The sequence below is a fragment of the Oryctolagus cuniculus genome, chromosome 13 (assembly GCF_964237555.1).
Source record: "Oryctolagus cuniculus chromosome 13, mOryCun1.1, whole genome shotgun sequence".
Lineage (NCBI taxonomy): Eukaryota > Metazoa > Chordata > Mammalia > Lagomorpha > Leporidae > Oryctolagus > Oryctolagus cuniculus.
The window spans coordinates 79,040,523-79,060,989 of record NC_091444.1 but is presented as its reverse complement, the minus strand read 5'-3'; the positions used below and the strand labels follow the sequence as shown (position 1 = coordinate 79,060,989).

Sequence of the window (20,467 nt, the reverse complement as noted above, 5' to 3'; positions counted from 1 at the left end):
GTTAAGTTTCAACACTTAAGAATAACGTGTATTGATTACAGTATTCAACCAAAAGTATTAAGTAGAACAAACAAACAAAAATACTAAGAGGGATAACATATCAAGTTGCTCATCAACAGTCAGGGTGAGGGCTGATCAAGTCACCGTTTCTCATAGTGTTCATTTCACTTTAACAGGTTTCCTTTTTGGTGCTCAGTTAGTTGTCACCTATCAAGGAGAACAAGTGGTATTTGTCCCTTTGGGATTGGCTTATTACACTCAGTATAATGTTTTCCAAATTCCTAACAGGGATCACTTTTCAGTTAGTTTTTTTTTTTTTTTTGCCAGAGTGTCTTGGCTTTCCATGCCTGAAATACTCTCATGGGAAAAGCAGGGAATAACCACAGATTGGCCTAATAGAAGCTGTTTAGGGGATTCCTTTATACAGAAGCCAAAGAAAGATAATTAACTTCATGCAAGCATGGGGAAACATAAAATCCATCAGAATAGACATACAAAAAAAATAGAAAAGATTCAAACCTTACCAACACAAAAAATCAACAAAGCACAAATAGGAAACAAAAAGAAAGAAAAGGACAGAGATATGCAAAATGAATAGAAAAATTTTTTCAAAATAATAAAAAAGTCATTACTTATAAGATTTTGAAAGGCAGAATGACAGAGAGATTGGAGAAAGGAGACAGAGGGAGAGAGAGAGAGACTGAGAAACAGAGACAGAGAGAGAGAAACAGAGACAGAGAGAGAGCACTAGCTGGGGTTGGGCCAGGCCAAAGCCAGGATCATTGAACTTCATCTGGATCGCCCATGTGAGTGGCAGGCATCCAACTACTTAGGCCGTCTTACAATGTTTTCCCATGTACATTAGCAGGGATCTCAGAAGCAGAGCAGCTGGGACTCAAGTCAGCCCTTTACTGTGGGCCGCTGTGCCACTATGCCAACTCTGAGTTTTTCTGTTTTTTTTTTTTTTTTTTGAAAATGTAAACAAACCAATAAACCACTAACTAGATTAACAAAGAGAAAAAGACACAAAATTCAAATAAATAAAATTAGAGTCAAAAAGAAGGTATAACAACTGATGCCACATAAAATTAATTACTATTACAAACAAGAATTTACCAACAAATTGAAAAACACAATATAACCTATCAAAATGTAATCATGAAGACAGAAAGCCTGCAAAGAACAATGAGTAATGTGATTGAATAAGTATAAAAATAAATCTCTGATCATGAGAAGGAATTTGAACTAGTAGTTAAGATGTCAGGTAAGACTGACCTGTCTCAGAACACCTGGATTTGAGTCTTGACTCTGGCTCTTGGTTCTGGCTTCCTGCTAATGCAGACCCTGAAATGTGGAATGTGATAGCTTATGGCATTGGATCCATACCACTCATGTGAGAGATCTGGATTAAGGTTCTGGCTATTAGATTCAGCATGGAACAACACTGGTTATTGCAAGAATATCAAGAATGAAGCAGAAGATGGAAGCTCTCTGTCTGCCTGTCAGTTGGTTGGATTGCCTATTTTCAAACTGATCTGTAGCTGTCATCTAGGAATTTAGACTCCTCATCATTATCTAATAAGGATTTGGGCTGTGAGTTTTTCCAGGAAACTACTGTACTTGAGGTGTTCCTGGGGAATTCAATTCCAGTGATAAGTGATGGCTTAGGACAGCAGAGGTTCTTGGCATCCCTCATTATTGTGATTAAGCAGGAAAGACAAAGCAAACTGGTATGAATTCATAATCCCAGATGCAGGAATATCTCAAGGCATAGGTAAAATTGATCCTTGTGAAGGTCACTAATTCTGACTGAAGTACCTCTCATCACATTGATATACAGTTACTAGTCTTGTTTTCTCCTCTAGATTTCTAAAAGTGAAGCAATGAAGCCACCAAATTAGCTGTAAAAGCTGGGTTCTGCCATATTGATTCTGCATATATCCACAAAAATGAAGAGGGGGAAGGACTAGCCATAGAAGCAAGATTGCAGATGGCACTGTGAAAAGACATATTCTATACTTCAAAAGTATTAGGTATATGGTGTGGAAGTGTACAAATTAATGAAATATGAAGCAGTGACAAATGTGAAATTGGATCTATGGATGTTGATGAATTGTATAAAGAGGTACAACTGTTATTCACACATAAACACATACACATATTCACATGTGTATGTGTGAAAATTCGTATGAAAATTAGTGAAGGGTGATGGCTTTCTAATCACTGTTACGTCCAAATTTATAACTTAAAAGTCACATCCCCTTACTTTTATGAATTTCAGCTCAAACCAGTGTGATTTACCATAAACTCTGGAATCAGACAGAAATATGTTCATATTATGGCTTTTCTTACCTTTCGAGAGAGTTTTTGAAGTTCCTTATCATACTCAATATCAATTTTCATTTTTATCAATAAGAGAAAACAATATAACAGAGTTCTTCGGTTATTTAATAAGACATTGCTAAACCATAAGGAATATTGATTATTTAGTCTGGGTCAAGTTTGTAATCCATTGCTGCTAAAGGTTAAATCTGTGTAACTGTTGACTTTTCTAGAGAAAGAAAAGAATTTCCACAGAGGAAAAATAATGTAAGTAATTAGCGGTGATGAGTATTTTTCCTTTTTCTTTCTTTCTGTTCCTTGCTATGGATCCATAAATTTTTATTTTCCAGAAAGTAAATTTGTAGTGATTTCCCCTTGTGGAAAGTGGTAATTAGCATCCAAGATCTTGTTGACACAGTCTGTTCTCCTGAAGAAGGCTCTTAAAAAATCCTGCCAAGTGACAGAAATATTTAATTTATGTTGTTAAAGGAAGATCATTTCTTGATGTTAATATTTTCCAGTTACATATGTTTTATTCCTTTCTCATTGTGAAAAGTGATAGGTTTTATCTGTGGAGACAGAACTAAAGATTAGATCACCAATGATTTTGATTGTGTTTTTCTCCCAAGAGATAGGTTAACTTGATATATAACTCAGTGTTTCAAAATGACAATTTTATTAATCACAGAACTTGTTACAAGCAAACATCCTTTACTCTGTATTTGAGTATTTCCAGAGAGGAAAATAGTGCTGTGCAAGGTAAACTTAGCATCAACTATGTTGCTTAGAATTTATTTAAAGTTTTATGAATTTTTTTACTTCTGAATTAAAAATAAAATTTATTTCCATAATTTATAAAATGTTTTTATAGATTTCAGTAGTAAAACCATTTGTTGATGGGAGATTCTTAATTATTGCTTCAGTCTTGTTGCTTGTTAGCTTCTGATTGGATTTACTATGTTCTCTTCATTTAATCATTAGGTTATATGTTTCCAGGAGTTCATCTATTTCTTTGAGGCTTTCCAATTTATTAGCACATAGTTGCCCATAGTACTTTCTTATGATTCTTTTTATTTCAGTGATATCAGTTGTAATGTTTTCTTTATTACCTTTAATTTTATTTATTTGCATTTTCCAATTTTTCTTGGTTATTCTAGCAGAAGATTTGTCTATTTTGTTTCTCTTCTCTAAAAAGACTTTTTATTTTGTTGAACTTTTGTATTTTTTGTTTTTTTTTTTTCAATTTCACATATTTATACTCTGATCCTCATTATTTCTCACCTCCTGCTAATTTTAAGGTTTGTTTGTTCTTGAATTTCCACATCCTTGAGACGCATCATTAGATCATTTGTTTTCAAACTTTCTACTTTTTTAATGAAGCATTTAATGTTATAAACTTCTCTCTTAATATGCATTTGTTGTATCCTACAGGTTTTGATATATTGTATTTTCTTCTTTGTTTCAAGAAAAATTTTATTTTTTTAATTTCTTCAATGACACATTGGTTGTTCAGTAGCATGTTGTTTAATTTCCGTGTATTTAGTGTCAAACAGATTAAATAAATAAGACCAAGTGTCTGGTAATAACAATAGATAGAATTGAAAAGGAGAGAATAACCAAACACGGGAAACGGGCCACACAGCAAACTCATTGAATGACAAACATCCTAAACAGCACTCTGATCTCAAAATCAGCCCTTAAGTCATTCGGACATGGCTGAAAAGCCCATGAGAGCAGTTCAAGCATGGAAAGGCAAGACACTGTGGCAAAAAATTACCTACATGAAGGATCTCTGTGAGTGAGTTCCCAGTGGAAAGAAGAGGCCATCAAAGAGGGATATACTTTTCTGTGAAGGGAGGAGAGAACTTTCACTTTGCTTATGGCCCACTTTGTTTATGACCCAAAAGGATTCCACAGCCTTGGCAGCTCATGACAAGAGCCTCAGGTGATCACTGATGTCAAAAAAATAAGAGTGTCAATTGTTAAATCAACAACAGGAGTCACTATACGCTTACCCCTCATGTAGAACCTCTGTCCTTAATGTGTTGTACTATGAGAATTAACTGCAAAGCTTATTCTCAAACTGTATTGTTTACTTTATGTGTCTGTGTGGGTGCAAATTGTTTAAATCTTTACTTACTAATACAGTTGGTTTTCCATATATAAAGTTAATTAAAAATGAATCTTAATGAAGAATGGGATGGGAGAGGGAGTAGGTGGGATGGGAGTTGGGGTGGGTGGGTGGGTATGGGGAGGAAGAACTGCAATGTTCCTAAAGCTGTACCTATGAAATTTGTATTCATGAAATAAAAACTTTCTTTAAAAAGTTCTATTATTTTTCTTGTTTTTGATTTCTAATTTTATCTCTTTTTTAATATTTATTTCTTTAATTGAAAGGCAGAGTTACACAGAGAGAGAAGGAGAGGCAGAAAGAGAGAGAAGGAGAGTAAGGGAGAGAGGTCTTCCATCTGCTGTTTCACTCCCCAATTGGTTGCAATGGCCAGAGCTGGGCCGATCTGTAGCAGAAACCAGGATCTTCTTCCAGGTCTCCCACGTGGGTGCAGGGGCCCAAGGACTTGGGCCATCTTCCACTGCTTTCCCAGGCCATAGCAGAGAGCTGGATCAGAAGTGGAGCAGCTGGGACTTGAAACAACACCCATATGGGATGCCTGCACTGCAGGCAGCAGATTTAAATGGCTACACCACAGTGCCAGCGCCCCTAGTTTTATTTCTTTGTGATCTAAGAAGAAATATGGTATAACTTAAATCTTCTTAAATTTACTAAAACTTGATTTGTAGCCTAATGTATGTTCTACCCTATAAAATGTTCCACATGCTAATAAGAATGTATATTCTGTAGCTGTCGGGTGAAATGTTCTGCAAATGCTTATTATGTCCATTTCCTCAATCTTATGGTTTAACTGACATATCTTTAGTGATTTCTGTCTGGATGATCTGTCCATTGATGACACTTAGGTGTTAAAGTTCCCCACTATTATTGAGTTGGTGTTTATATCTCCTACTAGATATAATAATATTATATATATGTGTGTGTGTGTGTGTGTATGTGTAGTCTTACACTGAGCACATATTATTTATGATTGTCATATCTTCTTGCTAAATCATTTATTTTATCTAGAAATATATAATGGTGCTTCTTTTCATAGTTTTTGATTTGAAGTCTGCTTTATTTACTATGGCATAGATACTCCTGCTTGTTTTTGGTTTCTATTTGCCTGATATTTCTTTTTCCAGCTCTTCACTTTCAATGTATGTGTATCTTTACTTATGAAGTGAATTTCTTGTAGACAGCATATACTTGATCTTAGTTTTTTAACCATTCAGTCAACTTAAATCTTTTGACTGAGTAACTTAATCAATTTACATTCAACATTAGTGTTAATAGATAAGAACTAACCACTGCTGTTTTGTTGATTGGTTACTGATTGTTAGTGAATTTTGTAGTGTCATCTGTTTACTAAAATATCTATTTTAGTCTGTTGTTTACTTCTAATGTAGGACACCCTTCAGAATTTTTTAGGCTGGTCTGGTGGTGATGAATTCTCTCCATATTTACTTATCTGGGAAATACTTTATTTCTCATTAACTTCTTTTTTAAGATTTTATTTATTTATTTGACAAGTAGAGTTATAGACAGTGAGAGAGAGAGAGAGAGAGAGAAAGGTCTTCCTTCTGTTGGTTCACTCCCCAAATGGCCACCACCGCCGGAACTATGTTGATCCAAAGCCAAGAGCCAGGTGCTTCTTCCTGGTCTCCCACGCAGGTGCAGAGGCCCAAGCACCTGAGCCATCCTCCACTGCCTTCCCAGGCCACAGCAGAGAGCCGGACTGGAACAAGAGCAACCAGGACTATAACCGGTGCCCATATGGGATGCCAGTGCCGCAGGAAGAGGATTAACCTAATGCGCCATGGCGCCAGCCCTTCTCCTTAACTTCTTTTTTTTTTTTTTTTTGACAGGCAGAGTGGACAGTCAGAGAGAGAGACAGAGAGAAAGGTCTTCCTTTGCCGTTGGTTCACCCTCCAATGGCCGCCGCGGCCAGCGCGCTGCGGCCGGCGCACCGCGCTGATCCAATGGCAGGAGCCAGGTACTTATCCTGGTCTCCCACGGGGTGCAGGGCCCAAGCACTTGGGCCATCCTCCACTGCACTCCCGGGCCACAGCAGAGAGCTGGCCTGGAAGAGGGGCAACCGGGACAGAATCCGGCGCCCCGACCGGGACTAGAACCTGGTGTGCCGGCGCCGCAAGGCAGAGGATTAGCCTAGTGAGCCGCGGCACCAGCCCTTCTCCTTAACTTCTAAATGATAGCTTTGATGGATACAATATTCTTGACTGGAAGTTTTTTTTTCTTTTAAGACCTTGAGGTCAGCACCGCCGCTCAATTGGCTAATCCTCCGACTGCGGTGCCAGCACCCCGGGTTCTAGTCCCGGTTGGGGTGCCGGATTCTGTCCTGGTTGCTCCTCTTCCAGTCCAGCTCTCTGCTGTGGCCCAGGAAGGCAGTGGAGGATGACCCAAGTACTTGGGCCCTGCACCCACATGGGAGACCAGGAGGAACACTGGGTCCTGGCTTCGGATCGCCGCAGCGCACTGGCCATTTTGGGGGTGAACCAACAGAAGGAAGACCTTTTTCTCTGTCTCTCTCTCTCTCACTGTCTAACTCTGCCTGTCCAAAAAACAAAAAAAAAAAAAAAAGACCTTGAATGCATCATTACACTCTCTTCTGGACTTCAGTTTCTGATGAAAAGTCTGCTGTTAGTCTTATTGGTTTTCCTTTGCATTAAACATGACACTCCTTCTGTCTTTTGGATTCTCTCCTTGGCTTTAAGTTTTGAGAAGTTGACTACAATAAACCATTTAGAAGATCTGTTTTGGTTGAATTTCATTGGGGTCTTTTGCATGCCCATAACTCTTTTAAGATTGAGAAGTTTTCAATTACTATTTCATTTAACAGGTTCTCAGTGCCTTTTTCCTTCTTTTCACCTTCAGGAATCCCTGTAATTGGAATATTTGGTCTCTTAACAGTATTCCATAATTCACATTCCTTTCTCTTTACTTTTGTCTGAGTGGGTTATTTCAAGTGTCTTTCATCCAGATGAGATATTCTTTTCTTGACTTGTTCTATTTGCTGTTGAAGCTGTACTTCATTGATTAAACTTTTCAGCTTGAAAATATTTGTTTGCTTCTTTCTAAATATTTCTATATTTTAGTTAATTTCTCATTATGTCACCTATTACCCCATTTCTTTAATCTGTCTATCTGTACTCTCCTGAATCACATTGAATTTTCTTACAATCATAACTTTGAATTATATTTCAGACATTTCATAGATTTCCTTCAGATCAGTATCTATTTCTGGAGAATTGTTGTGTTATTTCAGATGTGTCATAATATCTTGGTTCTTGATGTTTTCTGTGCCTGCAAATTGACATCTGTGCTTCTGGATTAATAACCTCTTCTTACGTATGGAGTAGTATTTGTTGAGAAAAAGTTTATTGCTTAGACGGAATGCACTGCATCATTTGGCTTGTTGCTTTGGGTTTGGTCCTATATGAACTAAGAATTGAAACATCTGTGTCATTTCTTTTGGTTTAATCAATGTCAGCAATGTCTATAAGTGACACAATAGTCTAATCTGCAGCAATCTATGTGGGAGGATAGAAGACAATCTGACATAATGTTTATTAGAGTATTATTATTGACAATGTTTATACATCACTTGCAATGCGCTTATTTTATTTTGTTTTTCTTAAAGATTTATTTATTTACTTGAAAGCCAGAGTTACACGAAGAGAGAAAGAGAGGCAGAGAGAGAGAGATAGGTCTTCCATCTGCTGTTTCACTCCCCCATTGGCTGCAACGGCTGAAGCTGGACCAATCTGAAGCCAAGAGCCTGGAACTTCTTCCAGGTCTCCCAAGGGTATAGGAGCCAAAAGACTTGGGCCATCTTCTACTGCTTTCCCAGGCCATAGCAGAGAGCTAGATTGGAAATGCAGCAGCCAGGACTTGAACCAGTGCCCATATGAGATGCCAGTAACACGTCTTTACTCATTATACCACAATGCTGATCCCACAAAATGCCTATTTTAATTAAAGTTGTATATAGTTTTTTTTTTTATCACAAATAACTTAAAAGAATAGCATAAATTATACAAAATATTTGTCAATATTTGGGGGTAGCTAACTTTATGGTAGCATTTAAAATTATAAAACTAGTTCAAAAACAAAATTTTAGAAATTTGTATATATTATAGTACATTGATACAACAGAATTTTATGAAACCACTGAAAATTAATATAGAGACAGTGATGTCAACAAAATGTTTTACCAGGGAGCTCCAGGTTGTTCAATTGAAAACCTCAACAACCTGACACCAGACAAATAACATTACAGAAACTCAGGTAAACAGTTGTTTACAGCAACAAAGGGAACATCGTGGTCAAGAAAACCAGATTCAACATAGGGAACTGTGAGTTCTAGGAGAGAGAACATGCCACTGAAGATTCAGTCTCAAAACACTTCTACTCTATTTCTATATAAATAACAATTTATCCGAAGACAGATTGTAAATATTCCAAACTTCCAATGCTCAGTAGGGAAATTGACTTGTGTATTGGAGATCTGTCTTACCAGTGTAGATTAATGGAGTTGGCAAAGATTTAAATTTTGCCAAGTTTTTGTATTGACAACTAAAGCAACCATATTCCATATTCTTGTGTGAAAACCAAAGTTAATTTAGCAAATCAAACTGTTCTCAACCCAAAACTGTGGACCCACTTGCTGGAGAGTTTTTTAAAATGCACCAGAAAGAGTTGTCATGTCAAGTAACTTATTTGCAGCAAATAAAGAGAACACAGTGAATAATTTCTGAAGCCATGACTCCACAAGCATAGAAATGATTACCTTTTATTTTAGAGGGAACTGAATATATAAGAGAAGTTCTAGTCATAGCATGTAGTGTTGGGTACAAGTTTGCATAGGTTGCGGCTGGCGCCACAGCTCAGTAGGCTAATCCTCTGCCTTGCGGCGCCGGCACACCAGGTTCTAGTCCCGGTCGGGGCGCTGGATTCTGTCCCAGTTGCCCCTCTTCCAGGCCAGCTCTCTGCTGTGGCCAGGGAGTGCAGTGGAGGATGGCCCAAGTGCTTGGGCCCTGCACCCCATGGGAGACCAGAAGAAGCACCTGGCTCCTGCCTTCGGATAGGCACAGTGTGCTGGCCACAGCGCGCCAGCTGCGGCGGCCAGTGGAGGGTGAACCAACGGGAAAAGGAAGACCTTTCTCTCTGTCTCTCTCTCTCTCTCACTGTCCACTCTGCCTGTCAAAAAAAAAAAAAAAGTTTGCATAGGTTGCATGTTTTGGTAATAAGACTTAAGCTCCTCCTGGGACAGAGATCTCAGAGTGAAGCAAATGGTGACTTGGTAAACTTGGATACTTTTTGTTCACCTGCACACCCATAAAGTAGGGCCTGGACCAGTCCCAGAGGCACTGGTAATTGCATCTCCCCCTAAATATGACCGGAAACCTGAAGACATTTTTAGAGAACATCAGGTGATTTTTAGTCTTAAAATACATGAAACTTTTGAGCTACTTGGCATTCACCAGTGACAAAACAAGATTTAAATCCTAAAACAGTCTGAACTGGTTGTTTCTCACTCTTCTGGTTCAATGCAGATGCTAAACTTTTCTTACATGGTGGATTCATGTATTGTCTGGTTTAAACAAGGCACAGTCATGTGTGATTGTCGTTCACTTTACAAATCAAGAAGGAAACTGACTTGGCTATAGATTAAAGAAGTAGACTACATTCCCAGGCTCTCATGTTACCTATCTACAGGAAAAGGCAAACAATGTGATTGTGAATTGCTCAGATAGTGGAGACATAAATAACTTCTTCTATAGTGACCTTAAGAGGTAAAGCTTACACCCTCTTAAATTATAGCCCATACTTCCTGGATCACAGAGTTTATAGAAAAGTCAAGTTACCTGGGAAACTGCAGGACATTCTCACAGTACCTATAGTAATCTCATTGATTAGGTCTCTGCAGTCACCATTAAATCCACAGTGTACAATCAGGCTGAACCTGAAACTGATCTGAACAGACCTCAGAAGTTCTTAGACATGGGGTTGGAGAGGAGGGTAGGGGCAGCAAAGGAGAGAACAAAAAGTGACAATGGGAAGTAAGAAGGGTGGAAGGAGAGCAGAAAAGCAGGAATGGGAAAAAGAGGGTATCCTTGAGTCATCAAAAAACACACTCAAGTTTCTATTTTCTCTCTGCTCCATTAAAGAGAGTTTTTGTTAGCAGTGAAAAGCAAATATTTGCTCATCAAAGGCATATTTACATATTTAAAAATATATATTGGCAGCAGTATCAGTCCCTGGGAGATTTCTGTTTTGTTTAATGAATTCTTCAGGGTGAATGTTCTGTATAAAGAAAAAAACTTACACCTGAACCATACAGAGGTCCCCATTTCAATTCCAAGATGAGTGTGGGAAAGTAGGGGAATCCAGGGACTTTTTGACCTTCCTACCTCTTCTACATTATTTGTTACTTTCTTATCACTTAATATATATTAAACACTAGAATTCACTGGGAATCATGCTCTCAGATACTGAAAACTGCTGGAGAAATGTAAAAAGCAGTAGTGGAAGGGGTGTGAAAATCAAATGTTTAACTCAAATAGTTTTTTTGGGTTAGCATACACTCAGGTCAAAGGACCAGTTTCAACATGGCTTAAATCCAGATAAACATTTACCCCATAACAAATAGTCCAGAGCAACAGAAAGCACTGAGTAAGGTAATTATAGTACCAAAACTTCTCCCACCTCCTGGCTTTTTCTTCTTCTGTAAACTGCTGTCGTCCTGAAGGGAGAAAAAGACAGCCACACCAATCCGAGATCTCACAGCACAAAGTGACAATATCCAGTTGAAGATGAGACACTACCGCTTTTTAAAATGTCCTTCTTGGGAGAGACAGACAATTTTACAGAACTCATTTGCACAGTCTCACTCATGGGGCATCTAAGACACTTAACACAGTGACAACATGCCACAAGTAATGGGATTAACATGAGTAGCCTAATCACATCATTTGTCGTAATAGCATGGAGAGGCAACTATCTTGACCATGAAATCCATAGTCAGGAAGTCATGGTTTTCTCATGTTGGGGAACCTCAGTGGGAGAAGAGAGTCCAAGGTCTTATCACTGATGCAAAAAATAATTAAACAACAGAACTCAGACAAAGGCCAGTGGGAGGATAAGATTTATTGACAGATCAAAATTACTCAACACATAGCCAGGGAGGGAGCAGGCTCAGAAATTAAACTGCCCCAGGCCTCAGAAGCTGAGGTAGTTTCTTATCAGTTTTCCCAAGTTGCAAGAGCACCTGTTACTGAGGGGAGGGTCCTTTACCATGCTCAGGGTGAGTCTTGGTGCAGGTGCAATTGAGATAATTTGTTTTAACATATATTGTATGTTGCATTGGCATTTTAAGTCTCCTCCCAGGGATGTGTTGTTTAAAACTATACTGAGTCAAAGGTTGTTCAGCCTTCAAGATAACTGTTAAAAACTGGTTTGTGTTTATCAGCCCGGCTTAAAGAAGTAATTGATGTTTGGCTGCTTAATTATTAACAGTAAAGGCCTATTTCTCATCAAGAGATAGCTGTAACATTGCTAAGGTTTGCCACATAGCAGGTAACCTTACTCATCATATTATTTATTTCTCCCTTCCTCCTAATCCAGATACATCTTTCCCGCCTCATCTTTTCCCTTAAGAGATTTTTGGCCTTTCATAATGCAAAAATTTATCTGAGCCTTGCTTCTCTTCCAAGATGGGTAAAGCCATGTAATGTTTTGATGATTTTCCACTGGGTAGCCATTGGGAGCATGATTTGAATACTTTTTGATGTAGGTTACACCATTATTGGGGCCCTTAATATAAATTCCTTGTTGGACCTACTCTATCTCAGGCACAGTATAGTGTGGAGTTTTAGCTGTTTCTGGAAAATGGGGAGTCAGAGCCATCCCCAGGGCCTCCTGAGTGGCAACTCTTTTTGCTACCTTATCAGCAAATGCATTTCATCTGGCAATATCGTCACTTACCTTTTGGTCTATGCTACCATGAATGTAAGGTCTATGCCATTAAGAGTTCCAGCAAGAGTTCCAAAACTGTTTGTACAAGGGCCAAAATTTCTTGAAGAAGTTTGGTAGGCAAATTTTTTTGTAGTTGGTACCATCTTCTTTCCAGATTTCCACATTGCTCCATTTCCTTGCAACAAAAGGAAAGCATATTTGTAATTAGTATAAATATTGACATTTTCCCAAATTTTAAGGCTCTGCTTGAGGCAATGAGTTCAGCATCATGAACTAAAGTGACTAGCATTATTGCTTTGTCCTCTCTAGTTTAAGATTCACTAGAGCATGCCTTGCCATTCCAATTCCACTTTTTCTTTATTATTATTATTTATTTGAACTGCAGAAATACAGAGAGAGAGAGAGAGAGAGAGAGAGAGAGAGAGAGAGAGAAAGAAACCCTCCATCCACTTGTTCACTCCCTAAATGGTCACAACAGCCCAGGTTGGGTAAAGCCAAAGCCAGGAGCCAAGAGCCTCGAGACTCCTCTGGATCTCCCATGTGGATGCAAAGGCCTAAGTACCTGGGCCATCCTCTGCTGCCTTCCCAGGCATACCAGCTGGGAGCTGGATCAGAAGTGGAGCAGCCAGGACTCAAAGCAGCGTTCATATGGGATACCACCACCACAGGTAGAGTCTCAACTCTCTATTACCCCAGTGCTGCATTCCTCAGCACACACACCTCTTCTGAAACTATTGCTATCAGTGAGCCATTCAAGATCTATGTTTTCTAGAGCTTCATTCTTGAGGCCAAACTTACCAGAATAGACCTGTGCTATGGTATCCATATAGGCATATATTAGTTTCTTAGAATCTTTAAAGGGTGGGAGACTACCTGGATTGGGGATCTGATATACTTTGAGAGTCATCTTGGTATGCCTAAAATAAGGGTTTGGTATATAGTGAGGTGTCCTCATGAAAAACATTGGTGCCCTTTAACCCATTAAGCCCCCAATTTTTAAAGATTTATTGACTTATTTGAAAGGCAGAGTTACAGAGAGGCAGAGGCAGAGAGAGAGAGAGAGAGAGAGAGAGAGGTCTTCCATCCACTGTGCTGATCCAAAAGCCAGGAGCTTCTTCTGGATTTCCCACATAGGTGCAGGGGCCCAAGGCCTTGGGCCATCTTCTGCTTTCCCAGGCCATAGCAGAGAGTATTGGAAGCTGTATTGGAAGCTGTATTGGAAGTGGAGCAGCCAGACCTCAAATTGGCACCTATATGGAATTCCAGCACTGCAGGTGGACCCCCAAATTTTCAACTTTGAAAATATTTCAAAGAAATTGACACAGATGCATTAAAATAGGCTGGTTATTATAATCTAAATCTAATATATCTTTTGCTTTCATTAACATCGAACTACATGTTGTCCTATAAGTGAGACATTTAGACAATAGAGCCATCTTATAAAAAGGACATTAGGTAAATATGACATCCTTTTATATATTACACAACACACAGAAAAGTGATTTTCATGGCACATTCAATAATTTTTTTTCGTGGAAAGGGTTACATTACATTTTTTATTGCCCACAAAATACAGATTTATTATTGTTATTATTTAATTTATTTATTATATATTTATATTTATTTTATATACTTATAATTATTTTAATTATTTATTAATAATTTATTATTATCTAAGGAATAGAGATTTCATGCATTTCATAAGTACAACTTTAGGAATATAGTAATTCTTCCCCCCATACCCACCCTCCCACCCATTCTCACACCCGCCTCCTCCTCCCTCTCCCATTCCCAGTCCCATTCTCAACTGAGATCCATTTTTGATTAACATTATACACAGAAGACCAACTCTGTACTAAGTAAAGAGTTCAACAATTTGCACAGTAAAAAGAAGAAAAAAAACTGTTCCCTGATAGTTGAGACAGGGTTGTTCAAAATCATTGTATCTTGAAGGTAATTTCACTTTTCTTTTCTTTTTTGTTTAACTTTTATTTAATGAATATAAATTCCCAAAGTACAGCTTATGGAATACAATGGCTTCCCCCCCAATAACTTCCCTCCCACCCGCAACCCTCCCCTTTCCTGCTCTCTTTCCCCTTCCATTGACATCAAGATTCATTTTCAATTCTCTTTATATACAGAAGATCAGTTTAGCATACATTGAGTAAAGATTTCAACAGTTTGCACCACATGGAAAAATACTGTTTGAGTACTAGTTATAGCATTAAATCACACTGTACATCACATTAAGGACAGAGATCCTACATGAGGAGTAAGTGCATAGTGACTCCTGTTGTTGACTTAACAAATTCACACTCTTGTTTATGGCATCAGTAATCACCCTAGGCTCTTGTCATGAGTTGCCAAGGCTATGGATGCCTTTTGATTTCACCAACTCTGATCATATTTAGGCAAAGTCGTAGTCAGAATGGAAGTTCTCGCCTCCCTTCAGAGAAAGGTACCTCCTTCTTTGATGACCCGTTCTTTCCACTGGGATCTCACTCACAGAGATCTTTCATTTAGGTCATTTTTTTTTTTTTGCCAAAATGTCTTGGCTTTCCATGCCTGAAATACTCTCATGGGCTTTTCAGCTGGATCCACATGCATTAAGGGCTGATTCTGAGGCCAGAGTGCTGTTTAGGACATCTGCCATTCTATGGGTCTGCTGTGTATCTCACTTCCCATGTTGGATCGTTCTCTCCCTTTTTGATTCTATCAGCTAGTATTTGCAGACACTATTTTTGTTTATGTGATCCCTTTGTCTCTTAGTCCTATCATTATGATCAATTGTGAACAGAAATTGATCACTGGGACTAGTGAGATGGCATTGGTACATGCCACCTTGATGGGATTGAATTGGAATCCCCTGGTATGTTTCTAACTCTACCGTTTGAGGCAAGTAAGCTTGAGCATATCCTGAATTGCACATCTCTTCCCTCTCTTATTCCCACTCTTATATTTACCAGAAATCACTTTTCAGTTAAGTTTCAACACTTAAGAATAACTGTGTATTGATTACAGTATTCAACCAAAAGTATAAAGTAGAACAAACATAAAAAATACTAACAGGGATAACGTATTAAGTTGTTCATCAACAGTCAGGGCAAGGCTGATCAAGTCACCGTTTCTCATAGTCTTCATTTCACTTTTTTTTTAATTTATTTTTTAAACTTTTATTTAATGCATATAATTTTCCAAAGTACGACTTATGGATTACAATGGCTTCCCCCCCATACCGTCCCTCCCACCCACAACCCTCCCCTTTCCCACTCCCTCTCCCCTTCCATTCACATCAAGATTCAGTTTCGATTATCTTAATATACAGAAGATCAGCTTAGTATACATTAAGTATGGATTTCAACAGTTTGCTCCCACACAGAAACATAAAGTGAAAAATAATAGATGATTTTTTTTTAAATGATGATGAAATCAGAGCAGACCAATTGTCATGTTTAATCCCAGTGAGAGTCAAGTTGGGAACTGATAATTTCTTTTCTTTTTTTTTTTTTTTTTTTTTTTTTTTTTTTTTTTTTTTTTTTTACAGAGGATCAGTTTAGTATGCATTAAGTAAGGATTTCAACAGTTTGCACCCTCATAGAAACACAAAGTGAAATATATTGTTTGAGTACTCATTATAGCATTAAATCTCGATGTACAGCACATTAAGGATAGAGATCCTACATGAGGAGTAAGTGCACAGTGACTCCTGTTGTTGACTTTACCAATTGACACTCCTGTCTATGGCATCAGTAATCTCCCTATGCTCCAGTCATGAGTTTCCAAGGCTATGGAAGCCCTCTGAGTTCTCCGACTCTTATCTTGTTTAGATAAGGTCATAGTCAAAGTGGAGGTTCTCTCCTCCCTTCAGAGAAAGGTACCTCCTTCTTTGATGACCTGTTCTTTCCACTGGGATCTCACTCGCAGAGATCTTTTGCCAGAGTGTCCTGGCTTTCCATGCCTGAAATACTCTCATGAGCTTTTCAGCCAGCTCCGAATGCCTTTAGGGCTGATTCTGAGGCCAGAGTGCTATTTAGGACATCTGCCATTCTATGACTCTGCTGAGTATCTCACTTCCCATGTTGGATCACTCTCCCCTTTATTTACTTCATCAGTTAGCGTTAGCAGGTACTAGCATAGTCTTCATTTCACTTTAACAGGTTCTCTTTTTGGTGCTCGGTTAGTTGCCACTGATCAGGAAGAAATATGATATTTGTCCTTTGGGACTGGCTTATTTCACTCAGCATAATTTTTCCAAATTCCTAACAGGGATCACTTTTCAGTTAAAATTTAAACACCTAAGAATAATTGTGTGTTGATTACAGAGTTCAACCAATAGTACTAGAACAAAAAAAATACTAACATGGATAAAGTATTGCATTGTGCATCAACAGTCAGGACAAGAGCCGATCAAATCACTGTTTCTCATAGTGTCCATTTCACTTCAACAGGTTTCCCCTTTGGTGCTCAGTTGTCGCCGATCAGGGAGAACATATGATATTTGTCCCTTTGGGACTGGCTTAGTTCACTCAAAATGATGTTTTCAAGATTCCTCCATCTTGTTGCAAATGATTGGGTTTCATTGTTTTTGACTGTTGTATAGTATTCTATAGAGTACATGTCCCATAATTTCTTTATCCAGTCTACTGTTGATGGGCATTTGGGTTGGTTCCAGGTCTTAGCTATTGTGAATTGAGCTGCAATAAACATTAAGGTGCAGACAGCTTGTTTGTTTGCCAATTTCATTTCCTTTGGGTAAATTCCAAGGAGTGGGATGGCTGGGTTGAATGGTAGGGTTATCTTCAGGTTTCTGAGGAATCTCCAGACTGACTTCCATAGTGGCTTAACCAGTTTGCATTCGCACCAACAGTGGGTTAGTGTCCCTTTTTCCCCACATCCTCTCCAGCATCTGTTGTTGGTAGATTTCTGAATGTGAGCCATTCTAACTGGGGTGAGGTGAAACCTCATTGTGGTTTGGATTTGCATTTCCCTGATTGCTAGTGATCTTGAACATTTTTTCATGTGTCTGTTGGCCATTTGGATTTCCTCTTTTGAAAAATGTCTATTGAGGTCCTTGGCCCATCTCTTAAGTGGGTTGTTTGTTTTGATGTTGTGGAGTTTCTTGATCTCATTGTAGATTCTGGTTATCAACCCTTTATCTGTTGCATAGTTTGCAAATCTTTTCCCATTCTGTCAGTTGCCTCTTCACTCTCCTGACTGTTTCTTTTGCAGTACAAAAACTTCTCAATTTGATGCAATCCCAAATGTTTATTTTGGCTTTGACTGCCTGTGCCTCCAGGGTCTTTTCCAAAAAGTCTTTGCCAGTACCTATATCTTGTAGGGTTTCTCCAATGCTCTCTAATAATTTGATGGTGTTGGGTTGTAGATTTAAGTCTTTAATCCATGTTGAGTGAATTTTTGTGTAAGGTGAAAGGTAGGGGTCTTGCTTCATGCTTCTGCACGTGGAAATCAAATTTTCCCAGCACCATTTATTCATTAGACTGTGCTTACTCCAGGGATTGGTTTTAGATCCTTGATCAAATATAAGTTGGCTGTAGATGTTTGGGTTGATTTCTGGTGTTTCTATTCTGTTCCATTGGTCTATCCATCTGTTTCTGTACCAGTACCATGCTGTTTTGATAACAACTGCCCTGTAGTATGTCCTGAAATCTGGTATTGTGATGCCTCTGGCTTTGTTTTTGTTGTACAAGATTGCTTTAGCTATTCAAGGTCTCCTGTGTCTCCATATGACTTTCAGCTTCATTTTTTCCAGATCTGAGAAGAAGGTCTTCGGTATCTTGATTGGTATTGCATTGAATGTATAAATTGCTTTTGGGAGAATGGACATTTTGATGATATTGATTCTTCCAATCCATGAGCATGGAAGATTTTTCTATTTTTTGGTATCCTCTTCTATTTCTTTCTTTAAGGTTTTGTAATTTTCATCGTAGAGATTTTTAACGTCCTTGGTTAAGTTTATTCCAAGGTATTTGACTGTTTTTGTAGCTATTGTGAATGGGATTGATCTTAGAAGTTCTTCCTCAGCCGTGGCATTGTCTGTGTATACAAAGGCTGTTGATTTTTGTGCATTGATTTTATATCACTTTTCTTTTAGAAACTTAATTAGCATTAACAAAACACCCAAGAAAGAAACATCTTTTGGGAGCACATAGACATAGTTATAATACAACTCTTTGAGGACAGAGATCCTGTATGGGACGTTAGGGCACAGTGACTCTTGTTGTTAATTTAACAATTAACACTCTTATGTATGATGTCAATGATCATCTAAGGCTCTTTTTTTATTTTTTTCATCTAAGGCTCTTGACATGAGCTGCCTTGGCTATGGAAGCCTTTTGAATCCACAAACTTCATCAGTATTTAGACAAGGATATAAACAAAGTGGAAGTTCTCTCCTCCCTTCAGAGAAAAGTACCTCCTTCTTTGATAGCCACTTATTTCCACTGGGGTCTCACCACCAGGATCCTTCATGTAGAACATTTTTCTGGCTCAGCGTCTTGGCTTTCCATGCCTGAAAGTTTACATTACGTTTACATATTTAACACTGTCCTGTCAGTCTTGCTTGACATGATTTGTTTTGACATCAGGATATTCTTACCATTTGAGAATAATATGGCTTCTCACAGCAGATCATAAGCTATCATCTTGGACATGAGTAGGTCTGGAAGCATTGTGTTTTATTCCTTCTAATGGCTTCTCATTGCCTTCTTTTAAGTATGCCAAACAGTTTCATTTTTGAAATCCAACAAATTTCTGAGACCTTTCTTGTTTTTGTTTGCAAACCTGTGAATAATCCATGCATTTATGATACTCATATCAATTATTCAAGTAAAGAAAGGCCAGTACCACTTTTTTGCCTCAACTAAAAGTGAAATATTTGGAAACCAACCATACCACCACTGAAATTGTTATAGGTACCATTACCCTTGGTTGAGGTACACTAGTGCTGCTTTTTTTTTTTTTTTAATTCACAGGCTTTTATTGGGATTCTGCTCCCGGGCGAGTTTCCCTCCCCAGTCCTAACAGAACGGAGGCTGGGGAAGTCATGCATCCCAATTAGGGTTCCTTTTATAGATTCAGGGCATGGGGGTTAAAGGTTGAGGCAGGTCTGATCCTCATTGGTTGACCTTTAGGCACCCGCAGGGACCTTGACAAGGACTTTTCTTCCCCGGAAGTATAGGCCTTCCCTCCTTGTGGCTCCCAGAGCTACCATCTTGACCTTTTGAGGATAGGAAAAGGGGGCAACGATGAGTCTCTCTGGCTACTTCCTGCTGACTGGGGACTTTGTACCCAGGGGCCCGCTCTGGGTATCTTGGGGCTCCTCTGGGACAGGCATGTATGGATGGAGAAGCATCTGGTTGACTGCCTGGTTGCTGAAGGCCTTGGTTCATTCCATTATCACCTGCTATAAACAGACACTGTAGTATACAAGTCAGCGTGAGAATATCAACCAATGATCCTAAGAGTGGCATTAACCAGGTAATGAAAGGATTTCATAGAGGAGAGGAAATGAAGGGGTTCTCTGGACCCTTGTGAGGATTGTTTGATGGATATGGCTTAAAGCTGACCCCCCACAGGTTGGGAACAGAGCCATTGATGTTAGAGTAGCGGCTATGATTACAAAGGAATGAGACCCAAGTGGGCTAGACAGGGACTAGAACAAAGGACAGAGTCATTATTAGGGGACCTAAGAAAGGTGCTGTCTAAGCTACAAAGAAGTTCTCCGATTGAGAGACAAATAGAACATAGGGTACATCCTAAGGGAGATGTGAACTTTTTGGGAAGGCACTCTGTTGACTTCCACTACCCAGCTGGCCTGGGAGGAGAGCTGGCCAGGTGAAGGCAGGTGGCATCTCTAACAGGAAATTTACAGTTCTGCCTGCAATGTTGCTGACCCCATTTGGCCGTCTCCTCTAAGCGCGGTGGTCACTTTGGAAGCTGGGCTGAGTGAATGGCTTTTCAGCTTAGAGCCAATAAGATCTGTGGCTCTGACATTAAGTCATTCGACTCCAGGGCAGT

General features: G+C 38.9%; 1 protein-coding gene and 1 long non-coding RNA gene across 2 annotated transcripts in view; one reads left to right on the top strand and one right to left on the bottom strand.

Moving 5' to 3' along the window:
- Window positions 1–3,363: 3,363 nt before the first annotated feature.
- On the bottom strand, window positions 3,364–19,451 carry LOC138845021 (uncharacterized). Its single transcript, XR_011381609.1, has 3 exons — window positions 19,047–19,451; window positions 11,162–12,605; window positions 3,364–4,274 (listed from the first exon to the last, which is right to left on the bottom strand). It is a non-coding gene; the product is annotated as an uncharacterized lncRNA (long non-coding RNA).
- Window positions 12,703–20,467, top strand: part of LOC108176284 (aldo-keto reductase family 1 member C15) — a 41,549-nt gene continuing 33,784 nt past the window's right edge. Inside the window, exon 1 of the mRNA XM_070055813.1 lies at window positions 12,703–13,098. Coding sequence (XP_069911914.1) covers window positions 12,969–13,098 — 130 coding nt within the window. The 5' untranslated portion in view covers window positions 12,703–12,968. The remainder of the gene's footprint in view (window positions 13,099–20,467) is intronic.